Consider the following 27001-nt stretch of genomic DNA (forward strand, 5'->3'; position numbering starts at 1 on the left):
CAGGGCGGCAACCCAGGTGGCTCAGCAAGGACCTCGCGTCGCTACGGCAACCCGGGCGCGCCATTTTAAGCCGCCGGGGAGCGCTGCGTCACTTCCGGCGTTACCTGTGGCGTTCCCGGGGAGCCGTAAACAAGGTGTGCGAGCGCCGGAGAGCCGTCGGGATGCAGCAGAGCGGAGCGGCTGGAGGCCGAGGCTGCGCGCTCTGGCCCCTGCTGGCTGTTTTGTTCTGCCCCGGTGAGTGCCCCGCGGGTGCTGCCCCACTTCCGGTTGGGGGCTTCGGGCGGAAGGCGGCTTTTCCGGTTCCGGGGTCGGGGGACGGGGGGGGGGGGGTCCTAGGAAACCCCCCACGAGCTTCTGGGAAGGAGGGGAGCTGGGGTTCGTGCAGTTTCGGCCCATTGAGGGGGGCTGGCCGGGCCTTCCTGCCCCACCACCTTCCGTGACCTCCGCTGGTCATTTGGTGGTGACACCAGTGACCTGGCCCCGGGGCTTGGGCTTGTTGATGGAAATAGCTGGGATCGACTGTGCTGGAGCTTGGGCGGGGGGGGCTCCCGCCCGACACCCCCCCACCCCCACTAATTAGGAGAGGACAGGTTTATCGTGCAGGTTACTTGAGTGCAATCTCCCAGTCATGTCTTTGGGAAAGAAGATCTCTAGGGGAATTTTATTTTGGGGAGATGGTGGCAATGACTCACAAGACGGGCCCCCGGGACTTCATTCTAATAACAATGCATGGGAAGAAGCGTCTGCTTGAGCGTTTTAATAACTTTTTAATTCAAGAAAGGGCCTGTCCCGTGAAAATTGGCATCGCTTAAGTAGTTTCTATAGCCACATCTTGGCCACTTCTTAAAAATCTGCGTACTTTTTGTTTTTATGTCATCTTCAAATTGCATATCTTTTAGTTCCACCTAATCACCCTCTTTATTTATTTTTTACCATAACCACTCAGACGTCGTCCTCACCTTTCCCTCTTCCAAGGGAAGAGAAGGACCATCATCAATGGTAAATAAAGGCAGTTGCAAAAGCAACACCAAGTACGGGCTTCCCGCTCAGGAGAGGATGCTCTGGCTCCTCCCCGTGGTTTCAGGTGCTCTACAGATCAGAGGAACTTCTCTAGTAACGAACCACAATGATCCCTGAAAGTATAGTCTTCACCCTCATTTTTGAGTGCAGTTCCTTACTGAATTGTGCGCCCTCATGCGTGTCTGTTCCTTCCTGGGAAATCATGTCAGAAGTAGCCTGAGTGTGAATTGTTACCTTCATAAAATTGCCCAGTGGACAATGGGAATTTTTGAAGGGGATGTCACGTAAGGACTTTAGGTGTTTTAAATTTCAACAGGTAAAGCCGGGGTGTTATAATGTATTTGATGACTAATATTCACAATGCCAGCACAACACCCTCCGCCCTCCCTCAGTGTGTCATCACAAGTATTCAGCTTTTCAATTAATTCTTATTGCAATAGAATAGACTGACCTACTTCCTCTGCAAAGAATCCCAGTTTCATGTCTTTCTCTTTAACACTCACAATCAAAATGTTCAAATTGTGTCTTAGTAAAAAAACATTCTAGAAATGATTTTCTTCTTTTTTTATTGGGGCGTTAGAATGAAACCTAATGCCTCATACTTGCAAGGTATGCACTAGAAATGCTGGTTTCTCTACTCCCCCACCCACCCTGAAATGAATTTTATTCAATTAAAACTTTAATTTGTATTCTAGTCTATTACTATAGTAACACTGGTGTTGATGTTTATGGTTTTGATGTACGAAGTTGTTGCACTTTTGCTGAAGATCCTCCACCCATGCTATATTGCTACTAGAAACGATGTTTTTTATTTTAACCTTGATGTCATTTCACATTCTTGGAAATGCATCCGTGAAATTTATCAAACCAAATGACTATATGATGAAAAATTTAGCATTTGCCTTTAAAAAAAAGCATCATCATCATCATTTTTTAAAAATTGAGGCACTGTGATTTACAAACTTATTCATGTTGAGTTTCAGGCATATAGTTTCTCAACACTAGCCCTTTCGCCAGTCTCCCCTTCCTTCCACCAATGTCCCCAATTTCCTTCCACCCACCAGCCAGCTTCTGTGACTGGCATCCTTTTTTTTCTTCTAGGCACTGTGGTTTATAATACTAGTAAAAGCTTTATTGAGGTAATAATTCCCATGCCATACACTTGACCCATTAAAGTCTATAATTTAATGGTTTTGTGTATTCATAGAGTGTCTGATCATTTCCACAGGTTCAGAACTTTTTTCTTTCTTTAGTTTTGGTCACACCCAGCAATGCTCAGGGGCTACTCCTAGCTCAGTATTCAATGGCCGGTGTGGCAACAGGGAACGAACCTGGAAGTCCTATATGCAAAAGATGCATTTCAGCCTTTTGAGCCATCTGCTTAGAATATTTTTATATCCTCAAAGAGAAACCCCATATCCGTTCACAGTCACTCCCCATTCTTTTCCTCCTCTAGCCCTTGGCAAACACCAGTCAGCTATGGATGTACGTATTTAGAATATTTCCCATAAATGACATAATACAGTATGTGTTCCTTTGCAAGTTGCTTCAGTGTTCCTCCATTTTGGGAGTCGGGGGAGAGGGTCTTTGTTTAGAGTCTTTTAGGTCAGAACCTTGGTTTAGTGCCACTGTTTGCCTTTCTAACTTTAAACATGGGATCTGTTAAATTATAAGTTTGAGGTCTTCCTAAGTCATAAATATTATTCTAGCATATGATCTATTTCAGTAGAAATAGATTTGGCAACCTAGCATTCTTATTTTGGAGGAAGGCATGCAAAATGGCCCAGGGGCTTCCTCCAACATGGTGGTGGGGGTTCCCCCACTAGCGCTTGGGGGAACCCAGACTGGGTTGGCACTAGGAATCAGATCTGATGAACTCCAGTACACAAAGCTTTACCCCAGTCCTTTGAGCTGTCTTCCTGACCATTACTTACTTTGTTGGTTTTGGTTTGTTATTGGGTTACACCTAGCGGTGCTTAGGGTTGCTCCTGGTGCAGTGCTCCAGGGACCATGCAGTTATAGGGATCTGACCTAGGCCTTTTTTTTTTTTTTTTGGCTTTTGGGCCACATCCACCAGTGCTTAGGGGTTACTCCTGGCTTTGTATTCAAGGATTACTCCTGGCAGTGAACAAGGGACCATATAGGATGGCAGTTATTGAACCCGAGTTGGCTGTGAACAAGGCAGGCATCTACGTGTTGTACTGCCGCTTCTGCCCTAGGCCTTTGCATTGCATTCCAGTCCTTCTAGCTATCTCTCTGAACAAAATTCTTACATATTTTTCCTACTTCAAGTATGCTTTTTTTAGAGGGGGGAGGGGCGGCTTTTTTGAATCACACCTGCCGATGCTCCGGGGTTACAATGCCTGGAGTTGCTCAGGGAACCATATGGAATGCTGGAGATACCCAGGTTGGCTGCATGCAAGGCAAATGCTCTAACCGCTATGCTATCACTCTTGCCCCCATTAAGTATGTCATTTTATGAGTCAAAGTTTGACAGTTTTTTATTTTGGAAAATTGAGTGTACAAAATTGAGATTTGAGGGGCCAGGGTGATAACTTGAACATCGATTTTAAAATATTTCCAATTTCAGTATACTGTAATTTGAGAAAAGTGCCCATACTATGCATGTTCAGTGCAATGAGGTTTCAGAAGCGGCATACCCAGGTAACCAGTACCCCAAATAGGATCTAGAATATTCCAGGGGCTCCAAAGCCTTCCTTCAGTCTTTATGTCTTCTTTTCCCAAGGGAACCAGACTTCTGATGTCTGAAGTGTAGCTTAGTTTAGTCCATCTGTGTATTTTATTTGTCTGAAGCTATACATTAAAGACCTCACTAATTCTGTGTTTTGAGTAGGTGACTTTAGTAATTGACAACTTGTTGAGCAAAACTATATCCCTGAGTACTGAGTTCAGTATACACAAGGAAGAAGTTAGGATAGATGGTTTTGTTGATAATGTGCTTATGATAATTCAGTAACCAAAATTGCCTCAGTAAATATTGAAACTTCAATGCTTATAATGAAGATTGATAGAAAGGAAACTGCTGGTTTCATTCCATTGAATAACTTACCGAGCCTCCATATCCATTACCTAGCATGCACTAGGTTTTGGTCTACGGGAGAAGACAGACAAGTCAATAAATAATTGCAGAATTTAGCACTAAGTGAGAAATGAGCTAGAAACCATGGGAGCAGGAGGTGGTGCCCCTTGTTGGCTATAAGGACCCAGGGACAGTTTCCTGGAGGCGTGGTCATGGTTCATCTTCAGGATAAGGGTTCTTAGTTAGGGAGTGAGGAAAATTCCAAACAGAGAGGAGGGATTAAAGGAGTTTACAAACAAGTTTTCTGAAACTTGCTTTGATCAATTTAACTTCAGTCACAGAACGGGTGACACCCTTCTCAGCTAAACCAGCCTTCAGACTTCCCCTTTAGCTCGAACTCAGCCAGAGAGGCAGGATCTGCAGGCAGGAACCCTCAGACCCTACACAAGGGGTGCTTGAATGATTATTTTTCAGCCCACCTTGCATGTCATGATTGGTTTAGCTAATCTGGATCTCCTTCCAGCCCCGGGATTGCTGGTGATTCTTGGTTTGTTCCTCCCTCACCCTGTCCCATTCCTGCTTTGTTCTGAGTTCTCTAGGAGACTTGTCCAGATTGCCCCGGCTCCCTTCCTCTGGCTTCCGGTTAAGCGTGGCTATTGGGAGGCCCTGATGGGCAAGCAGGTGGAGGAAGACTCAGAGCTTTTCTTCCTGCTCCCTCTCTGTCTCAGTGCCGTGGTCAACTCTGGTAACATCTTTCAGGCCCGGGGGTGACTGCGGGAGGGTGCACTTGCTGAGTTCCGTGATCTTGGAAAAGTCCCTGTGACAACTGACTCTTATCCTTTTCGGAATCTCAGTTGTTCGTACCTTCTATTTCCTGCCTGAACCTTGGCTCACAGACTTGTGTTACCCCCAGCTCACTTGTTACATGAAAAGGGCGGCTCCCCAGATAAGCTGGCCCTTGTTGGGGAAGGGATTGAGGGAAAGGAACATCAGGCTGGCAGGGAACACAAGTTCATAGCATTCAGTCTGAGGTCTTGTAGTCGTGAGACTCCAGTGGGTGTCTGCTATAGCATTTGGACACTCACAGGTGGGCAATGGCCAGTAATACAGATTGGAGAACCATTAGCCTACTAGTAGTTACTCTATCCATTAAAATGGACAGTGTGTTGAGTGAAGACTCATGGGCTTAGGGTAGAACTTGAAGAAACACCATTGTTTAGGTATGGGTAGGAAAGGAGCACCCTTAGACAGAGATGTAGGATGGTGTGTGTGTTTGTATGTGTTTGCGTGCGCGCGTGTGTGTGTGTGTGTGTGTGTGTGTGTGTGTGTGCTATGATCAGTGTGGAGAGTTGCTTGGAATGAGGCTAATTGAGATTCTGATTTATAACTAACCTAGACCTTAGATCTCTTTGCTCTAAAACAGGACTGACGAATTTTTTGTAAAGGGTTAGAAAGCAAATATTTTTGACCTTATAGGCCGTGTAGATTCTGCTGTAGTAGCACCAAAGCAGCCTTCAACAGTAAATAAATGAATGGACATTGTTCGTTTCCTAATAAAACTTTATTTGCAAAAGGATAATTCTATTCTAGATTTGGCCCAGGGCCTGAGCTTGCTGATCCTTGCCCTCAACTGATTTGATATATCAGTTGCCTTTTTTTTTTTTGGTAGTGGGGGAGGGGGGAGAGGAGTGAGCCTCCTAAGCTGTGCTCAGGGATATTCCCAGTGGTATGTGGCCTGGATGTGCACTCCTGAGGGTTTGTTGTTCTGGCCTGGTGATATGATGCTGTTTGGGCATGGTGGAACAGGGCCACCAAGGCCAGGTGGCCACATGGTGGTTCAAGGTCACTAAGGTCACATGGCCACATGGTGGTAGGTACAGGGTCACCAAGGTCATGTGACCACATAGTAGTGTAGGATCCACCGAGGCCACACACCCCAGCTGTGTTTGAGATCCACCAAAACTGTACTCAGAGGTGCTGGGGGCCATGTGATGCCAGGGATTGATCCCGGGGCTCCCGCACACAGCACCTGTGCCTTCGAGCCCCAACCCCATCTTAAGTCAAGCTTCCTTTCTCACTTGATGGTTGTGGTAGCTTCTGAAATAGTCCCCTGTTCACTTTTTTAAATAAAAAAGAAATTGAATCACTGTGAGATACACAGTTACAAAATTGTCCATGATTGAGTTTCAGTCATACATTGTTCCAACACTGTCCCTTCACCAGCTATAGTTCCCACCATAATGTCCCAGCTTCCCACCCAGCCCCTCAGCCTGCCTTCGGCAGACGCTTTTGACTCCTCTCAGAGTCTTCTTTAGACTAATCTTTTTCATTTTATTTTATTTTATTTTTTTTTTATTTTTGGGTCACATCCGGCGATGCTCAGTGGTTACTCCTGGCTCATGAACTCAGAAATTACTCCTGGCAGTGCTCAGGGGACCATATGGGATGCTGGGAATTGAACCTGGATTGGCCGCGTGCAAGGCAAACGCCCTACCCTCTGTGCTATCGCTCCAGCCCCCAGAGTGATCTTTTAAAAGGCAAACTTGGACACAGAGCCCCTCACTCAGTGCACATTTCAGGATCTCTCATGAATTCCCTGTTTTCAGGGTGAGACCCTCATATCTGAGGCGCCACCTGGTTGGATTCCTGCTGTCCTCCTGGCCGCCTGTCACCCCCTTTGTCTGCCGGGCTCTGGGTATCACATTCAGCGTGCCTCTGGACTGGCCAGCTGGCTCTGCGCCTTCCAGCCAGCAGTCCTGCAGACGCTGTGACCACTGACACTGGCGTGCTCTCCGGTTTCCTCTTTCTTCCCCTTCCCTACATCCCACAATTGTGACTTGTTCAGGTAAGTGTTCTCTCCCCACCCCAACCAACTGCAGTTCCCACCGCTGCCCTCTTTGACTTCCCAGAATTTGTCATGACGCATTGATCTGGATGGCCACTTGAGTAATACGTCTGACTTCCGCTATGCTTAAAGCTCCAGGACAGGGAGTCGATTCATTTTGAGCCCATTGAATGCCAAGTTCAGAGGGGGGCACCCAGCAGATGCTTAGGAAAGGGGAGGTTTGAAGCAGGAGGGAAGGAATGAGGGGGTGGCCATGATCAGCTTGGTATAGGCAAGGCCGGGAGCTGTTTGAGAAGGAACCAGAACAATTAGGATAGGAAAGAGCCCAGGAGTGCTTTTATTCCTCGGATTTGGCTTTTTTAAGACCTGTGAAGTGGTAGCAGAGTTCTTACGGTTCTGTGGGGGTGGAGGGAGCCCCAGGAGTAAAGTGCACATTCACATCTCGAGTGGGGGGAGAGAGGCAGTGGGAGGTGATGGGAAGTAAAGCCGGTTACGATCACTGCTGACCTTGTTCTAGCTGCATTTGTTTGTTTGCCTTTTGAAGAATGGGAGGGACTTCTGTGGGCATAGGAGTCAAGAAGAGAGCTCCTCCCTTAGGGGCGTAGAGTGGGGAGGGGGCTGTCCTCCGCAGAGCAGGGGGCACCTTCCTTGCAGGGGTAAAGGAGCACGCGGGGCATTTCAGGTTGGGAGAGGGCTCGGAAGGAGAAAGGCATGTGAGCAGGCAATGAGGAGGGCACTTGTCTGTTGTGGAAGGGGTTTTGCATGCGCAGAGCAGATCGAGGCAGAGGTCGGAGGAACAGCCTCCCTCTGAGTTTCCCCGCATGGCACCTGCGCCCAGTGCAGGAAATGGCCTGCATGAATGGAGTGAGTCAGTGGGGCCCACGCTTGGCCAGTGCCATCGGCCACGTGTACCAAGAGTGTTGAAGGCAGGGTGATGGGGCCTGGCTGGGAATTTGGGGAAGGCACCCCAAGGAGAGACATTTGGACTCAGATTGAAAGTGTGGTGTGATGTAGGGGGAATTGTCTGGGCCAGATTGGTAGGGATGGGGTGCGCTGTCCAGACAGACACAAAGGCAGGACAAGTGCAGGACATTCTGGGCCGGTGGCAGGGACAGATGGACAGGGGGGTTGAGGAGTGCAAGTGCCATGCCAGGCTGGTACTATTTAGATTTCTTGCTCCTTAGCCCAGCAGAGACTTCCAGAAGGGTTTTGGTAGTGTTCACTGTAATCATAATAATGGGTGGCGTTTATGCAGAGTGTCTGTTTCTGGTGCTAGGCTAAAGCATCTTGTGTCAGATCTTACTCAGTCTTATAAATTCTCAGTGGCCCAAGGAAGTTGGCCTTGTTATTCTTTCTCTTTGCCTAGTGAGGAATGGAACATTGGGCAGATGGGGGAACTGTGACTTAGGTCACAACTAGGAAGTCGTTGGACAAGAACTCAGGTCTAGGTCCATCTAATTTGAAGCCTGTACCCTAAATCCTTTGACTCCACTTATGCTTCAGGGTACAAGAGGAGGCCCGGGACAGTGCCCGGGACCTGTCCATTTGTCCTGCCCTGGCTTCCGGAAGCCAGGCTTCCGGAGCCGAGTAAGGACAGTGGGTGGTGAGCAGCACTGAGGAGCATGTGTGGCCCAGAGGTGGAGTCCCTGTGGGGTGTAGAGGCTCCTGCAAAGAGGGTAAAGCCAGGCTGAGCATGGTCAGGGTAGACAGGACGCCCGGCTGAGCCCGGAGCCGCCCACCTCTTGGGGACGGGTCACATTCCTGCAGGGCTCCTCCTCGTCCTGTCCCATCTCCTCCTCCTCAGAGGAATGTGAACAGACGAGATTGTCCCGAGGGGAGCAAGTCAGCGATTCAAAGCAGGCAGGACAACTGGCTCTCAGCCGTGTGTGCAGGGAAAGGTGAGCACGTGGGCAGAGCAGGAGAGGCGGAGCCGGGCCCGGCTTGGCACTGGGCAGCTTCTCTCTGGGGTGCCAGTGTGAACTCATTCCCCATCATGTCACGAAGTGCTCACCAGGGGTATTTGCTGAAACCACGAGTGACAGGCTGGGATTGGCCCCGGCCTCTCTCCCCAGCACCGCCAGCTCCTGACAGCCCCTCATCTGGCTGCCTTTGGCCTGTGGGAAGAACATGGTTCCTTGCAAGAGGAGATGCCGGACCTAGGAACCCAGAGCTTACTTTGCCCAGCGGCTTTCCCTGTGACTCTCCCTTTCTGCTCGCTCTTCTCAGAAAGGAGGGGGACTGGTGAAGAGAAAGTGCCGGCAATCTGGGGGTGGGGGAGATGAGGAGAGTTGGAGTTGAATGGATGAGGTGGTTTTGGAAAGAGAAGTCTTTAGAGAGTGTTAAGAAGTCCTTCCTTTTTTTTTTTTTTTTTTTGCTTTTTGGGTCACACCTAGCCATGCCCAGGGCGTAATCCTGGCTCATGCACTCAGGAATTGCTCCTGACGGTGCTTGGGGGACCATATGGGATGCTGGGAATCGAACCCTGGTCAGCCACATGCAAGGCAAATGCCCTACCCACTGTGCTATCGCTCCAGCCCCGAAGCTCGTATTTTGACATTTTTCTCATACATTAGGTTGTACCGTTTCCTTCTCTGTGACTTGGGTTTCATGGATGTATGATTCATTTACCTGCTTGGTGTGTATATGCAGGGGAAGGTGGGTGGGGTTTGGCTACACCCTGCAGAGCTCAGGGTTACTACTGGCTCTGTGCTGAGAGATCACTCCTGGCAAGGCTTGGGTGACTGTAATGGGTGTCAGGGATGGAACCATATGCAAGAGAAGTGCCCTACCCACTATACTATCTCTCTGGCCCCTCATTTTCCAGCTTTAAGATAGGAACAAAATCACACGAAACTGGGTGGGATTTGGAGCAGTTTTGTAATATCCTTCAGTGGAAAGATTCCAGGTTTCATTTCCTTTCTTCTTTATGTTGGTTGAGACAGAAGCACCTTCAGGGTGACAGCTGTGCTGTGCTGGGCTGTCCCTCACAACAGCATTTCTCAAGCTGTGGTCAATGATAGACCCTCCAAGATATTCCAAGAGGACATAAATACCCAGAGTAGGAGCACAAGACGAGACTAGGGGCTCAACCACTGGGATGGGAGAGGGTATAGGAAAGAACCGGGTTGGACAGAGGCTGAGACCTGCCTCTGAACCCTGGACCCTGAACTGTTGTGCTCCTGAGAGCATCCAGTAGGGGACTAGGTGGCGTCACCTTTACCCTGTAGGGTGCCAACCCACAAGAGTATATTTGGGAAAGCACAAGTGTGCCCAGCTTTTCAATCTGGATGCAGTCTTTCTTTTTTTTTTTTTTTTTTGCTTTTTTGGGTCACACCTGTCGATGCTCAGGGGTTACTCCTGGCTCTGCACTCAGGAATTACTCCTAGTGGTGCTCAGAGGATCATATGGGATGCTGGGAATCAAACCAAGGTCGGCTGTGTGAAAGGCAAATACCCTACCCGCTGTGCTATCGCTCCAGCCCCATGGATGCAGTCTTTGTGCTATTTGAATACTACCCAGTTTTTCAAAATCTTGACACAGTCTTAATACTGCCCGTGTGAATACTGCCCAGCTTTTCAATTATGACTTAGTTTTTTTTTCTTCTTTTTTTTGAGTCACACCCAGTGATGCACAGGAATAATAATTCCTGACTCTACACTCAGGAATTACACCTGGTGGTGGTACCACCACTCCCATCCCATGGGGAACCACATGGGATGCTGGGGATTGAACCCGGGTTGGCCGGGTGCAAGGCAAATGTCCCCCTCCTCCCCATGCTATGGCTCTCTTAATACTGCCCATGTGAATACTGCCCCCCTTTTCAGTCCTGAGGAAGTCTTCAGGTGGTGTCAGTACTGCCAAGGGACCGGAGTACTCCCGCTCTTCACTCGCAGGCCCACCCCTTGTCCTTGGGGGCTTGCCCAGGAAGATCTCCCTTGCAGTGGCGGTTGGCCATGAGACCTAAAGGCAGTCATCAGTGTCTCTGGGTTGTTCCCTTACCTCAATGTACCCTCAGCCTGTGCTTCCCTCGTCAATGTTTGGCTTGCTCTGATTAGGTCCTCACGTGGTCCTTTCCTTGGAGATCAAAGTGGATGCTCAAGCCCGGGGTTACGTGGGAGAAAAGATCAAGCTACGATGCACCTTCAAGTCGACGGCATCAGTCAGTGACAAGCTCACCATAGACTGGACATATCGCCCGCCCAGCAGCAGCCGCACAGAATCAGCAAGTGTAAACTTTTATTTGTGGGGGTAGGGGGGAGGTGGTGGGGGTGGAGCCCCTACCGCCAGTGCTCTGGCCTCTGGGCTCCACGCTTGGCAGTTCAATGCTCAGGCCCAGCGATGTTGCCCTGGAAACTGGGGCCTCAGGGGGCCTGGGGTGCTAGGTGCGAACTCAGGACCCAGGCAGTAAGGCCTGCAGCCTGCAGAGCTCCTGGTGGTCCTGGAGGGACCACTACAGTGCCTGGGATACGAGCCTGTGCCCGGCATGTAGAGCCTACATTCAGCCCCTGAGCTGTCTCTTCAGTCCAGCTGTATACTTTGATTTTTATTATTAAAAATATTGTTGTTGTTGTTTTGCCTGCACTTGGCAGTGCTTAAGGACCCTGGCTTTACACCCAGGGGTCACTCCTGACAGGCTTGGGTGATCATATGTGAGTGCTGGGGATTGAACCCTGGTCAGCTTTGTGCAAGGGCAAGTGCCCTATCCACTGTACTATTGCTCCAGTTCAAGTATTTACTTTCAAGGAAACTTCTTTGAGCCTTCTGCTGTCAGCGGTTCTAGAATTTTTTTTTTGGGGGTTCTCCTGGGAGTTGAACCCAGGACCTTACATGCAAGAGAAAAGTGCTCCACTGCTGAGTTCTATCCCCAGCCCTCTGGAATCTTTTTATTCCAGATTGCAGGCACCCTTCTTTGTCATCTTTGACCAGAAGATGCACTTGTATTTGAACAGCAGGAGACAAGCTTCTCCCGTCTCAGACATCTGGCTTGGGGAGCAGTGGTTTTCAGCTGCAGGTCTGTGGACCAGTGCTGGTCTGCAGATTTGAGATCAGACCCTATGGGTATGGGTAAAGGACTTTTCCTTCCTCTTTCATTATGATCGGTTTGTTCTTTTTGGGTGGGGTCGGGGGGACTCCCAGAGCAGTACTTGGGAAACCTGGGGACTCAGAGAGATTCTTGGCCAACGGGGTCAGTGGTCAGTGCAAGGGCCCGATGGGGGATGTGCTGCCACTTAGGTCCAGCAGTGCTGGGATGACCCAGCTCACCTTGGTGGTGCTTGGGGGCCCACAGGGCTGCACCGGGCATGCTCAAGGGACTATGTGGTGCCAACGATCGAACCTGGGCTCACCGCATGCAAAACAATCATGTGTCTTCTTGATTTTTCTATGTAAGAATTCTGCAAATAGGACCTGGGGAGATAGTACAGCAGGCAGGGACTTGCTTTGCACTTGGCTGACCTGGGTTTGATCCTCAGCATCCTATATAATCCCCTGAGCACTGAGCACTACCAGAGGTGATCCCTGAGCACAGAACCAAGCCAATCAGAAAATGAGCACCACTGGGTGTGACCCAAAAAACCAAACAAACCAAACTAAACCAAACCAAAAAACAAACAGAAAAAAACCCAAAGCTGCAAATAAGCTATTGGAAAAAAAATTATCAGGGGGAAATGTGGTCTGATTGTTTTCCCTTTGCTGTTTCTTTTTGTGTAGCTTCCTAGTTTTGTATTGAGCTCAGAGGGGCTGGGGAAGGGTCCCTCCAGGACTGCTGGGCGGATAAATCCCATTGGCCTCAGTCCTAGGCTCTTTCTCTGCACAGCTGCTTGTGCTGTGTTGTGTGAAGTTATCTTAGCGGATCTGCGTGTGTATTGGCTCGCCAGCTTATCTCTCCAGTGCTTAAACACCAGCACTGATTTATACAGCTCTCATCAAGGGAAAGATTCCTCCTGTGGACAACAGATGGTCTTATCAGAGCAATAGACTTTAGTCACACAAGTAAAACGCGAGTTACCGTTTGAATCTCTGTCGATATCTGCTTGGAACTTGTAATGCTATAAAAGTCTTTCCCAGGGCCAGAGAGGTGCTGGGCACACGTGCTGGGCACATGCTTAGTAGGTGGGTGGCCTAGGGGTGATTCCCAACACTGCATAATTTCCCAAGCCAGAGCACCTCTGTGCACTATCTGCCGTGGCCCAGACTCCCAAATGATATATCCCCACTTACCCCCCCAAAATATTTTTTTCTTTTGGTGCCTCTGCTAGGATTTTGGGGTCTGGGTTTTTGTTTTTTTTTGGGGGGGGGGGTTCATAACATGCAGTACACAAGGGCTCCTCAAGGAACTGTCTGCGGTGCCGGGGATTAAACCCACATTGGCCACAAGCACGGCAAGGGCCTGGCCTTCATTTCTGTACCATCGCTTCAGCCCATGGAAGTAGGAGTTTGACTTTTTTTTCCTTCCCTCTCTCTCTCTTATTTTTTTTTTTTTTTTGGTGGACCCTCTGTGATTGCTGGTGGCATGCAAGGCAAGTGCCAAAGCCTGGACTTTCTTTCTGGCCCTCACAGACCCCTGTAGCTCAGGGTAGAGGCTCTCAGGAATGTGGAGGTTGGGACTGGAGCCGTAGCTGAGTGAGCTAAGCACACACTTTGGATGAGGGCGCACAGGATTTGATTCCCCACACTGCGTGGTCCCCTGAGCACCACCGGATGTGGCTCAAAAACACAAAAAAGAAATAGAACGTGAAGGTCAAAGCTGTGTGTGAGAGATAGGGTCCTCAGCAGTATTTTCAGTGAGATTGACTGCAAAAAGTGTTCTCTGTGTTTTAAAAGTACAAGCTTTGAACGCATCTTAGGAGCAGTTTGTGAATGCCACCCGGCTGGAAGCGAGCTGGCAGCTACCTCAGAGGAAGCCAGGCTGTTCAGGGTTCCATGTGCTTGAGACTTAGAATAGTTCACTCTGCTCGGAGCAGCCCGAAACTGGCCTCATTTTGGCTCAATGTAGGGCAGGGCAGGCAGTTGGACTTTCCTGGATTAGAAACTGTAAATGCCAACAGCCATTCTCATGTGGGGCTGTTCTCTGTGAAGCTGAGCAGAAAATGGGCAAACACCCCCAGGTAGGGATGTGGGACCTATAAGGTCGCAGAACAGTGTCACAGTTTCGGGGTGACAGAGTCTGTCAGAGGAGCCAGGTAGCAATGATTTGAGTTTCAGGCACTTACCTTGGAAGTGCAGGTGGATTCATCGTGGAGAGACACAGCAGGTTTTGTCTTGTCAATGGGCGTTTTCCTGTATTTATTTTTGGGTTTGGGGTTATACCTGGTGATGCTCAGGTTCCGTGCTGGTTGTGACTGGGGGACCACAAGGTGCTGGGGATTTAAGTTCGCTTGCATGCAAAGCATGTGCTCCAAGCTGTTTCTCTCTCCAGCCTAATAGTTGGTTTATTTATTTGTTTTGTAGTTTAGGTAACCAGGTCCCAGCCATGTTTCCGTATATGGTTTTTTTTCTTTTTCTTTTTGGGTCACACCCGGTGATGCACAGAGGTTACTTCTGGCTCATGCATTTAGAAGTTACTCCTAGTGGTGCTCAGGGGACCATATGGGATGCTGGAAATCAAACCTGGGTTGGCCATGTGCAAGGCAAATGCCCTACCCGCTGTGCTATCGCTCCAGCCCCACCGTGTATGGTTTGGATGTACAAAGTCAGACACCACCAAAGTGAGCCTCCGTCAGTGTCCTTATGTCACCTCTTGCTCTTTTCTTTCTTGCATAGCCCTCCCCCCTCCTCTCCCTTACTGCTTGGTAACCTCAGATTTTTTGTTTTTGTTTTGGGGCCTTTCCTGGCAGTGCTCAGGGCTTACTCCTGGCTCTGTGCTTAGTTATCACTCTTAGTAGGCTTGGAGGCTGGGGGGACCGTGTGGGGCGCAGTGGATTGAACCTGGATTGGTGCATGGACAGCAGATGCCCTACTGGCTGTGCTATTACCCTGACCCCCTTTTTTCTTTTGGTAACCTTAGTTTTTTTTTTTTTTCTTTTTGGGTCACACCCGGCAATGCACAGGGTTTACTCCTGACTCTGCACTCAGGAATCACCCCTGGCGGTGCTCAGGGGACCCTATGGGATGCTGGGAATCGAACCCGGGTTGGCCGCATGCAAGGCAAATGCCCTACCCGCTGTGCTCTTGCTCCAGCCCCGCTCGTAACCTTAGTTTTATAGACAAAGTCCAAGGGCCTGTCATCATGCGACACTGGCCATTCCTTTGTTTTATTTCTTTCTCTCCCACACATGAGAGAGATCACCCGGCACTTGTCCCATCCCCTCTGACTGCCTTGCACGATGCCTTTCCATTCCCTAGTAAGGACTAGTGGAAGCCTTCCTGTGGCGGTGCTGCTGGTCTGTCCATCCTTCCCTTCTGATCCTCCCATCCCACAGGCCATTTGATATCTGTGATCTCCACTCCACTGGCTTCTGCAAGCGCCGGACTCTGCCTCTGGGTGCCCACTGGAGCCTTGTGGAGTGTGTGTCTGCTGCAGAGTGTGTAAGCAGAACCACCCGCACGTGATTCAGCATCCCCTCCAGGGTGGTGTCAGTTGGGCAATTCAGTGATTGTAAGACCTGGGTTTCTAGGACAGATAGCACTAAGTAAACAAAAAAGGAGGATGTTGCATGGTGGTTGCACCATGGTGGTGGTGGTGGGGGGAGGGTTGGGGGGCAGGGGCAGGGGAGAGGATGAGAGGAGAGATGAAAGAAAAAGAGAAAAAAAATGCTGTATTGCAGTTAGGTGCTTTGGGCGTTGGTAAGGACCATGTGTGAGACATTCTCCTTTTCATTTCATGCAGCGTGGCCAGACCAGTTCTGAGCCACCATCCTTGTCCCTGAGCCCCTCGTCTGGGCAGCTTGGTTCTGGTCATCGCCAAGATGGCTAGCTCGAGGGCGGCTAGCTCATGTTCTCCCCTCCCGGTGGCCCGGAGAGTCGGCAGCAGCTTCCCTGGCCCACGCTTCCCAGCACGGTGCCTTGAGGAACTCACCGAATTTGGGGATTGCCCTTCCCATGAATTTAGCTGTGTGTTGGTGTGAGGCTCCGATGCGTGACTCCTTGGAATTGCTCCGCCATCCATGATACCCAGGCAAGAGGGTGGGGGCTGAGGGGGGCTTATCCTGGGCACTGTAGACTTTTTGCAGGCTCTACCCCTGTCCACTAGATGCCATCAGTGCTGCCCCCACTGTGTCAGCCCCCCCAAATGGGACTGTTGCTGGACATCTCCCAAAGGCATGCACCCCCCTGGGTGAGAGCTGCTCTAAGGATGCTAGAGGACTTTAGAAGAGGTTTGAGATTTGTAGCTCAAGATCCTCCATCAGGTTTTCTTCTGAGTAATTTGATTTTAACTATTTAATTTATCAGTGTTATTTTTGAGGACAGTGCATTGTTGGATTGAGGCCATACCTGGCAGTGCTCAGGGTTTGGGTTCTGGTTCTAGTGCTCAGAGATCACTCCTAGCGGTGCTTGGGAGAACACTCAACCACATGCAAGGCAAGTCCTTTTTTTTTTTTTTTTTTTGCTTTTTGGGTCATACCTGGTGATGCACAGGGGTTACTCCTGGCTCTGCACTCAGGAATTACTCCTGGCAGTGCTTGAAGGACAGTATGGGATGCTGGGAATCAAACCCGGGTTGGCTTCGTGCAAGGCAAACACCTTACCTGCTGTGCTATCGCTCCAGCCCCCAAGGCAAATCCTTTGACCCCTGTACTGTCTCCAAATTTTATGAGTCTGTTATTTAGACTACATGATAGAAGTGAAGAAATCTTTTTTTTTTTTCCTTTGGTTGGGCTGGGGAGATGACTCAGTGAACTGGAGCACTTTGCATACGGAAGCCCAGGGTTTCACCATATGCCAGGTGTGGGTCCATAAACAAATGAAAAAGACAACCCAAACTCAAAAGTGCCCAAGCCAGAAAACCCACCGCACAGTCTTTCATTGTGGATCTGCTTAGCTCTGCATTTTTATTGCACCTTGGGCGTTAACTCTGCTTCTTTGGCGTTGCTTCCTTAGATTTTTCATTACCAGTCTTTCCAGTACCCAACCACAGCAGGCACGTTCCGGGACCGAATTTCCTGGGCTGGAGACGTGTACAAAGGGGACGCGTCTATAAGCATCAGCAATCCGACCCTCAAGGACAACGGAACGTTCAGCTGTGCCGTAAAGAATCCCCCAGACGTGCACCATAATATTCCGGTGACGGAGCTGACAGTCACAGAACGGGGTGAGCCAGCCGCACCTCCTGTTTCTGTGGGGTGCAGCCCCCACTAGGGCTCTTTCTGGAGAAACTGAGTATCAGCCTAGTCCCCCACCTTTGGAAGCCCCTCTGCCCCGGCACCTCTGCCATCCTGAACAATCTAGCAGGATACATTAGGAATTGGTTTACATGCTGAAATTTTTCATTTTGAAATATTGTCAAAGTTTCTCCCTTTTCTTCCTCCTCCTCCTCCACTTCCTCTTCCTCCTCCTCCTCCTCCTCTTCTTCTCCTTTCTTCTTTCTTCTTCTTCTTCTTCTTCTTCTTCTTCTTCTTCTTCTTCTTCTTCTTCTTCTTCTTCTTCTTCTTCTTCTTCTCCTTCTCCTCCTCCTCCTCCTCCTCCTCCTCCTCCTCCTTATTTCTTCTTCTTTCTTCTTCTTTTTCTCCTTCTTCTTCTTCTTCCTCCTCCTCCTCCTCCCCCTCCCCCTCCTCTTCCACTTCCTTCTTCTCCTTCTCCTTCTCCTTCCTCCTCCTCCTCCTCCTCCTCCTCCTCCACCTCCTCCTCCTCCTCCTCCTCCACCTCCTCCTCCTCCTCCTCCTTATTTCTTCTTCTTTCTTCTTCTTTTTCTCCTTCTTCTTCTTCCTCCTCCTCCTCCTCCTCCCCCTCCCCCTCCTCTTCCTCTTCCTTCTTCTCCTTCTCCTCCTCCTCCTCTTCCTCCTCCTCCTCCACCTCATCTTTCTCCTCCTCCTCCACCTCCTCCTCCTCCTCCTCCTCCTCCTCCTCCTCTTCCTCCTCCTCCTCCTCCTCCTCCTCCTCCTTCTCCTTCTCCTTCTTCTTCCTTTTTTTCCCCCTCGTGTGTTGATTTTAACTTCAGGTGATTGGAAATCTTGTGGGTAGATATACCAGACCCTAGTTAAACAGATGATTGATCTGTGTGGAGCAGAATGTGGCCCGGCTCCCCTCCCCTGCTCCCCACCCTCTTCTTGCCCATGTCTTTAAGGCCCCCGAGTAGAGTACAGGAAGCAGCCCGGCCCTTCTTGTGGCAGAGAGCCCCGGAAGCCGGGCTCTCTCTCTGCGTCACTCCTTGGTGACAGAATACCCAAAGCAGTCCTCAGCTGGATGCAAGCCAGAGACTCAGAGATACAGGGCTGCGGCAGGGTTCATAAGCGACCTGCCGTATCTCAAGTGACTTCCCCCTCCACTCCCCCTTCCGCCCACCTTCTTTCTCTTTTCCTCATCTTCTCCCCAATTGTTTTTGTTTTTGTTTTCTTGTCGGTTTTTTTGGGGGATCACATCTGGTAGTGCTCAGAGACCACTCCTAGTCGTGCTCAGGGCCCACTCCTGGTGGTGCTCCTGGGATCCTATACGGTGCCAGGGATCAAACCCAAGTTGGCTGTGTGCCAAGCCAGCACCTTATCATCTTATAAGACACTAACATATGGACTTCCTGGAAAGAAGATCCATGGTATACAGAGACATGTGGGACTGTGGTTACTCTTTTGTTTTGGGTGGTGGTGGGGGTGTTGTGCACACCCAGTGTTCAGGGGCTTCTCCTGGCTTGGAGCTGATGGGCTACTCCTGGGGTCGTGCCTTGGGTACCAGGATGGAACCCATACCTCCTGGCTGCACAGCCTGTGCTTAGCCCATGGAGCTCTCCAGCCCTTTGGCTGCATTTTTATTTTGCTTGGTATTCTAGTGTATTTTCTCCCTTTTCTGCACTAATTTTTTTATTTTAACTGAAAAGAATTGAGAGAAATTCACACTAATGGTGGGATTGGTATGGTATGCCTGACACTATTAGAACAACTTTGTGAATCATGGGCTGGAGCGATAGCACAGCGGGTAGGGCATTCGCCTTGCACGCAGCCGACCCAGGTTCGATTCTTCCGCCCCTCTCGGAGAGCTCGGCAAGCTACCAAGAGTATTCTGCCCGCATGGCAAAGCCTGGCAAGCTACCCATGACGTATTCGATATGCCAAAAACAGTAATAACAAGTCTCACAATGGAGACATTACTGGTGCCCACTCAAGCAAATCGATGAACAACGGGAGGACAGTGCTACAGTGTGAATCATGATGCCTTAATTTAAAACAAAAAAAATGGAATTCATTGGTGTGAAATGTTCCCTGGTCCCTTAGTGGAGTGGAGGCGCCGGGGCCACACCAGCCCGCCTGCCTCTCACCTGTCTCCCCCACCCCAGGCTTTGGCACGATGCTCTCCTCTGTGGCTCTTCTCTCCATCCTCGTCTTCATCCCCTCGGCGGTGGTGGTCGTCCTGCTGCTCGTGCGGATGGGACGGAAGTCTGCGGGGCTGAAGAAGAGGAGCAAGTCCGGCTACAAGAAGTCTTCAATCGAGGTTTCAGATGAGTGAGTCCAGCTGCAGCCCTGAGTGGGGGGGTGGGCAGTCAGGGTCCCAGACCCTTGCACCTCCAGGCCATGGCCACTTCTGCTGGGAAAAGTCCTACTGGGGAGCCTGGCCCCGCTCAGTAGCCAGGAGGATGAATGGTGGAGCATGAGGCCCGTCCACACTGAGTTGGAGAGGGCCAGGATGGCCCGGAGTAGGCCCCAGTATCCTGCTTTGGATTCTGAGTGTATACAAACCATGATTCAGAGTATAAGTTCTGCACTGGGTATCTCATTTTTAATTTATTTATTTTTTTTTTATAATTTATTTCTTTATTGAATCACTGTGGGAAAAGTTACAGAGCTTTCAGGTTTAGGTCTCAGTCATGTAAATATCAAACACATTTCCCTTTACCAATACTTATTTTTAACCGCGAACCCCAATAGAATCCCACCTCCCACCCCTCCCAATTCCTGTGAGGCAGATGAGTTCTAGTTAATACTCTATCTACTTTGACTAGATACATTGTTTCGATAGAAGATGCACAATTATTGTTTAGAGTTTGCGACCCCCCCCCAAATCAGACATGCTGAAACACCGTTATGAAATGATTTGCTTTCTACAATTTGGTTTAAGAATAAAATGATGTCGAGCGGCTGCAATAGCAGCCGCGCGGTTTTGGATTTCTGCTATTTTACTTATTATCCCTGGAAGAATTTCTATTAAAAGTTAGATAGTTAAGAGATTGGTTTCTGTGCTCTGGAGTCATGGCCGTGCCGGAGAGCCGCTCGTGGGGGGCAGCTGGCAACCTCGGTCGGGCGTGAAGGACGGCCCAAAACGCCCCCCTTCCCATGAGGTCCCTGCCGCTCCCACCACCCCCGGCTCAAACCTGCTGTCCACAAGGCTCACATGAGGCCGCCATCTTTCTTTCCAGAGCTTAATTTATTTTTAAACAGAATTTTATTTTATTTATTGATTTATCTATGTGTTTGGGTCACAATTGGAAGTGCCGAGGGATCAGTCCTGGCTCTGCACTTAGGAATCACTACTGATGGGCTTGGGGGACCATATGGGGTGCCAGGGATTGAACCCGAGTTAGCGACACACAAGGCAAACGCCCTACCCACTGTACTATCTCTCTGCTCCTATCATTCCTTTAAAATGTATATGAAATTCCAACAAGTCAGCCATTTATTTATAGTTTCATTTGGGGGCCACACGCTGGAGTCCTCAGGGCTGGCTTCTGACTATGCTTTGGGATAAACTTTGGAATAGTTTGGGAAATTTGGGATAATTGCTGGGAATTGAACTCGGATCACCTGTGTGCACGGCACGCAGCTCCCTGGCTGTACTATTTCTCCAGACCCAGAAATCAATCATTTTCTCATTTTTCTGATTTGGGCACTGAACTGAAGTCTTTTAACAAAAAATGCCTCAGCAAGGAGACTTTTAAAAGATCTGTAGAGAGAAAAGCAAGTCGAGGACTCTGGCCTCAGCCATGCTGTCACTGGACTGTGGTTAGCAGGGGCAGTTAGCAGATGGGATTTTTGCTGGTGAACAGGCGCAAGCCAGTCTTTTCCGTAAAAACGGATCTATGGGGGCTGGAGCGATAGCCCAGCGGGTAGGGCATTTGCCTTGCACGCAGCCGACCCGGGTTCGATTCCCAGCATCCCATATGGTCCCCTGAGCACCGCCAGGAGTAATTCCTGAGTGCAGAGCCAGGAGTAACCCCTGTGCATCGCCAGGTGTGACCCAAAAAGAAAACAAACAAAAAAACCGGATCTAGTTTAAAAAAAAGGTAACAGAGCAATAGTACAGTGGGGAGGGCGTTTGCCTTGCATGCAGCTGGCTCAGGTTTGGGTTTGATCCCTAGCATTGTATATAGTCCCCTGAGCACCGCCAGGAGTAATTCCCTGAGTCAGAGCTAAGAAGGTGTGACCCAAAAAGCAAAAAAAAAAAAAAAAAAAGGTTAACCAAAATGCTGTTGGTTCTCCTAGTCCCAGTTGAGGGACCACAACCCTTACCTGCAGGGCACATGCTGACATGCTGTAACTTTTCCCTGGCCCCTACCAGGGCCTTCAGAGCCTCCAGGGTCCCTTTCTCTGTGGGGATGTGTGTGTGTCCTCACGTGTTTATTTAAGGGGAGAGAGGGACTCTTTCTAAGGAAACTCTGGTTGTGTGTCCCATTCCACCCCCACTTCCTGGCCCCAGAAGGAAGAGAATTCTGAATAAAATATCAAAATGTGGGGCTGGAGCAATAGAGTACAGTGGGTAGGGCATTTGTCTTGCATGTGGCCGACCTGGGCTTGATCCCTGGCATCCCATATGGTCCCCCAAGCACCGCCAGGAGTAATTTCTGAGTGCAGAGCCAGGAGTAACCCCTGAGCAATGCCCAGAGTGACCCCAAAAACAAAACAAACAACAAAAAAACCCAAACAAACCATAATGTCTCTTTCTAAGCATGATCAAACCAGGCTTCTTCACCCTCATTCAGAAACTTTGCTTCTGGCCATTTCTTCTTCTGCTCCCTTTCCACTGCCGTGAACCTACTTTTTTTTCTTTAAAACAGAAAGAACCTCATTGTAATTCCCCTCCCCCGTCCCCGTTCTTTTCTCTTACCTGGACTCCTGTCCCTTCCACCCTGTATTTGTTCCATGCTTCTCCTCCTTCCTTCCTCTCCCAGCTCAGCTGCCAGCTCCTTTCTCTCGGGCTGTCCCAAGTCTCCAGGGATAGCGGGGATCCCATTGCTAGTTCTTAGGGTGCTCCTTACTGTCCAGTGGACCCAAGTTCAAGTCCTGGTGCCACCCGGTCCTTGGGCAATACCGTGTGTGGCCCTGCTTGGCTGGCCCAGGTAGTCCCCAGCATCACACAGGCAGCGCATCCTTGGGCCTTTGCTTGACCGAGAATCGCTGGCCAGGCCCTCACGTCTCCCAGGCACTGCCTGGAAGCCCTTCTGCTCCCAGGGGACACTCCTATTGTGCTGTGATGTCCTTGTAAGGGTTGCTTTGTTTGGGGGTCACACCTGGCGGAGCTCAAGAGACCAGGCTGTGCAGAGGTCAGACCTGGCCCTCCTGCGCTCCTGCCTGTCCCTTCAGCCCATGCGTTTGTTTTATCTGGACTCGGCCCCACTGGCCTCCAGGTGCAGGTGGTCGGAGCTGCCTGGTGGAGCCAGGACAAGAATATTGGGCCATCAGGACCGTGCCTGGACAGCCCAGCAGGCAGGGGCCGCACTGGCCTTTAGCACAGCCCCCAGCGGGGCAGACCTCAGCGTTGTCCTGACAGGAGCTCATGGCCGCTTTGTCCTCTCCCCACAGCACTGACCAGGAGGAGGAGCATGACTGCATGGCCCGGCTCTGTGTTCGCTGCGTCGAGTGCCTGGTAAGTCAGGATGCTTGCTCTGTCCTGCTGCACTGAAACCTTACCCGGAAGCGTTTGGGTCTCAAAACTGTTTTGGCTCCTCCTGGACACAGAGCCATGGGAAAGGGGGTTGCTGGTTGCCACAGAGAGGAGGGGCCAGTGCGCCTGAAGGCTGGTGAGGAGGATACTTCCACCCCGACGTCCAGGATTGAACTTTTCTGTGGGGCCTGAGTTTTTTTCCCCAGGAAAAAGGAGTGGCAGTCCCTCTCAGGTGACTTACCCTTGTCAGTAAGAGATACCGATACCTGTGGGGGAAGTCTTGATTGAAATTTTAAAAGCTTGTCATCCCTCCGCCTTGGGACCCTGGCTTTGTCGCTGAGTCCTCCAGGGAAGACACACGTGCCATTGGAACAGCTTGTGGCCACTGACCATGGCCATTGGACATTCCTGGTCACATACTCCATTTTCTCTTTCTCTTGTGAACAAATATGACAGGATGCTGATGGGAAGGTCCACGGTGCCAGGACAGGCTCTGAGACCAACCCCTTGGCTAACACAAAAGCTTTTAGTGCTCTCATGTGTATTATTCCCATTTCCGATACGAGCTAACCCGACAGTTGCTTATTGAGCCTCTGACAGGGGCCAGACCCGACGTGAGGTGCATAGGAAGTGGTTCTGAACATAACCAAACAAAATGCCCATCCCACTCACATTTTTGTGCCCGAAACACTCTGTCTTCCCAGGCCCAGAGAAATACCAGATTCCCTTAAGGGAGTTGGAAGCAGCCACAGAATCTTTTAAAAATTAGCCAAATAGGTAGCCTATGTACTAGCTATATACCGTGCTTAAGGCTGCATAGAAAACTTGGAAGAATGATGGAATGGCACGGTATGAAGCTGGGGGGTGGGGTGGGGCTGTGGCGGTTGGGACCCCCCCCTGAGTGAGGCTGATGCTACACTTAAAGGCCCCCGGTCTGATCCCTGGCACCGAGAAAGGAAAAATGCAATCAGATAGTGGGAAAAGACAATTCACCAGGAAAAAGAGAACCCTGAGGCTTGACAGCATCACAGCCCACAGGCACCAGGGGCCTGAGGCCTGTGCTCCAGGGGGCTGTGGGCTGAGTCACCCCTCCAAGTTGACTTCTCTTTGGGGGGGACCTTAGGGTATAAGCTCTGCCCAAATCCCACCTGGCAGTATCCCTGACGAACAAAGCATCAGCTACTGCTCTTTGCCCTATAGGACTCAGATTACGAAGAGACCTACTGATCAACACTTCCTGCCTGAGGAAGAGACCCCCATTCCCGGGACTTGCACCCTGCCTGACGTCTCCAAGAGGCAGAGTGGGCCTGGCCCCAGCAGCAACAGACCGCAGAGGTCACCAGCAAAGACTCACCCGTGTATTTATTGAAGAAGTTTTCTTCTCATATTTATAAACACTTCGAAAGTGCTCAGAAGAGACACACCCCAACCCTTCTGGGTAACTCATCTTTGATCTGAAGGGAGGAATCCTCTTCCCGACCCGAAGGATGCCGCTTGTGCCACGATTTCTCTCCATGATGCCAGCGAGGACCCTGCACAGGCCGCACTGCTGGTGCCAATGTTCTGTGCCTCTTTGTTACTAAGCGGAGCATATTGTTTCCTGATGTGCTGCTGGACACGTTTGCTTGGGGAAAAGTATTCTTTGTCAGGTGCCCCTTGCACACTGGAGGCTGCGAACGAGCAAGTGTGCCTCACGCCATGTACTCATGGGTCTGTGGGGAGTACCTGGCATGCTTCCTTAGGCTCTGCAGGATTGGGCAGGCCAGTGCCTTGACTGAGTTTTAAAAGTGTTATGTATCATTAATGGACTATGAAGGAAAGGGAGGGGGGATTCTTTCTGTCTCACAGTTTATTTTACTGTCTTCCATTTGCCTGGTGTGTGGTTCCTTCTTGACTTTTCAAATTACAGGCAAGAAAAACTCTCTGGAAGTTCTCAAGGGGCAACTAGTATATTTAAGCAAATGTTTGCAACGAGATCATTTTTCTAGCTCATCCTTCAAAACTTTTTTTTTTTAATTTCTAGTTTGGGGCTGGGGCCGGAGCGAAAGCACAGCTGTAGGGTGTTTGCCTTGCATGCAGCCAGCCCGGACGAGCCGGGTTCGATTCCTCCACCCCTCTGGGAGAGCCCGGCAAGCTACTGAGAGTATCTCGCCTGCATGGCAAAGCCTGGCAAGCTACCCATGACGTATTCAGTATACCAAGCACAGCAGCAACAAGTCTTACGATGGAGACGTTACTGGTGCCCCTCGAGCAAATTGATGAACAACAGGACAGTGCTACAGTTTGATGTAAACAAAGGTGTTTACAAGCGGTCCTTGCACAATGTTGGGAAGAGGGAAGTGAAGCTGTACATCATTTCACTTCTCCCTTCTGTTCTCACGGGAACTTCTATCAGCTTTCTGCCTTCTTCCAGAGCCATATATTCCAGATTTTAAGGGGCTGGAAATTATCTACGAACCCCGAGAGTAGGTATGACATGTGAGGACAGATGGACGGCAGAGTCCCCAGAATAGGGTGGTGGGGGTTGCTCTCCAGGCTTGAGTCATGAATGCCTTCTCCTCGTGCCTTAGTGTTCTCAGCAAGACTGGCCTGGCCATGGTAGTTCTTGGGGTTCCCTGGAAACATTAGGGGTTGGACAGATAGTACAGCAGGCAGTGTGCTTGACTGCACACGTGGTTGACCTGGGTTCTATCCCAGGCATCCCTTATGGTCCCCCAAGCGTCCTCTGAAATGATTGCTGAGCACCACCGGGTATGGTTCTCCCCCCAAAAAACAAACCCCCAATAATATAATAGCAATATACACTATATACATTAACCAAAAATCATGGGTTTGTTCATTTTTTGCCTTGGTCTAGTTAGAAGCTTGATGGAATCCATCTCTTAAGATTTTGCATGACCTCCCTGGTTAACTTGGCCCAGAGATTAGAGTCGGTTACTTGGCCGAGATGACTATCTCCTGACTTCTTGTCTGCTAACAATAAAAGAGAATGAGCTTGTCACCATTGGCAGTTTGCAGTCCTAGTGGTTAAACCTCATCCACTTAGCCTGCTTGTCAAGTATGTGGTTGCCTGTGGACCAATCGAGTGAGACCACTTCCAGCAGTTCCGCTGAGAGCTGGAGCACCAAGCTCATGGCCATCAGCAGCTGGAGACCTAAATGCTGAGCCCTTGCATGTGTTTCCCTGAGAAAGATTCTGGGAACCCAGTGAAAGCCACATCCCACGAAATGGGGAACCAGTTTTGACTGTTGCTTCCTCAGCCTCTCCCTTTGGGAGAGCACGCTTGGGTGCTACATCGGGAGGCGTATTTATTGCTGATGCCTGAATGCTCTGGACCATGATTTGCATCCTGGGTTTGTAGCCTGAATCATGATTTGATGCAGTCCCTTTCTTTTCACATACCAGAACAACTGAGTCCTTTCTGGGAGAACAGTGCCCTGCCAGTCTAGGGGCCTCTGGTCACCCCAGTTGTTGGCCCCGCTGTCCACTCCCTCCTGTAAGCTCTAGTAGGGGAATCAAATGTAGCTTTTTAAAATCTGTCTTCAGAGAACCATAGAGCAGTGTTGGACACTACTTTAAGAGGGAGATGCCTTTTTTTTTTTTTTAAACCTACTGTCTTAACATCTTCTAAGGTGCTATTCTCACTTTCTTGTTGCTGCTCCCCAAATTCTGGTCACACTAGGTGGGCCTGTCGGACAAGAGGCTTTTCTTCTGAGACTATCAGGAGAGATAAACACACACACACACACACACACACACACACACACACACACTCAAAAAAAAAAAACTTCTCAGAATTGCACCTCTGGTAGCCAAAGTTCTGACTTGTGACAATGTCACCTTTGGGGTTTGCGCATCGAACCTTTTTGTGTTATTACTAAATGTGAATTCAAATACGTTTCCTGCGGGCTTCACGGAGGGACTTCTACAGCTCCACAAAGCTCCCAAGCGGGACCCTTGCCACTTCCCGCTCGAAAAACAAAACACTGAGCAAATAAAAACAACGACACCAGCCTGCTGAAGGCCACATCTGGAGCTGTGTATTCTCCAGTGTCACGGGTCCAAAGAAGCTACAAGAAGAATGTCAGTGGGTGGCAAGACTATTGTCCTCCTGCACCTCGCAGCCGTGGAAAGGG

The 27001-nt window shown here is 49.9% G+C and overlaps 1 protein-coding gene and 1 non-coding gene across 2 annotated transcripts; one reads left to right on the top strand and one right to left on the bottom strand.

Moving 5' to 3' along the window:
• Window positions 1–96: 96 nt before the first annotated feature.
• Window positions 97–26599, top strand: MPZL3 (myelin protein zero like 3). Its single transcript, XM_056107654.1, has 6 exons — window positions 97–234; window positions 10961–11133; window positions 16944–17154; window positions 19327–19492; window positions 22784–22847; window positions 24066–26599. The coding sequence occupies exons 1-6, from the start codon at window positions 162–164 to the stop codon at window positions 24090–24092; spliced, it is 714 nt and encodes a 237-aa protein (XP_055963629.1). The 5' UTR covers window positions 97–161; the 3' UTR covers window positions 24093–26599.
• LOC130016987 (small nucleolar RNA U3) lies at window positions 938–1149 on the bottom strand. Its single transcript, XR_008791304.1, has one exon. It is a non-coding gene; the product is annotated as a small nucleolar RNA U3 (small nucleolar RNA).
• Window positions 26600–27001: the final 402 nt, after the last annotated feature.

This window comes from Sorex fumeus, unplaced genomic scaffold (assembly GCF_029834395.1).
Source record: "Sorex fumeus unplaced genomic scaffold, SorFum_2.1 ptg000169l, whole genome shotgun sequence".
Taxonomy (NCBI): Eukaryota; Metazoa; Chordata; class Mammalia; order Eulipotyphla; family Soricidae; genus Sorex; species Sorex fumeus.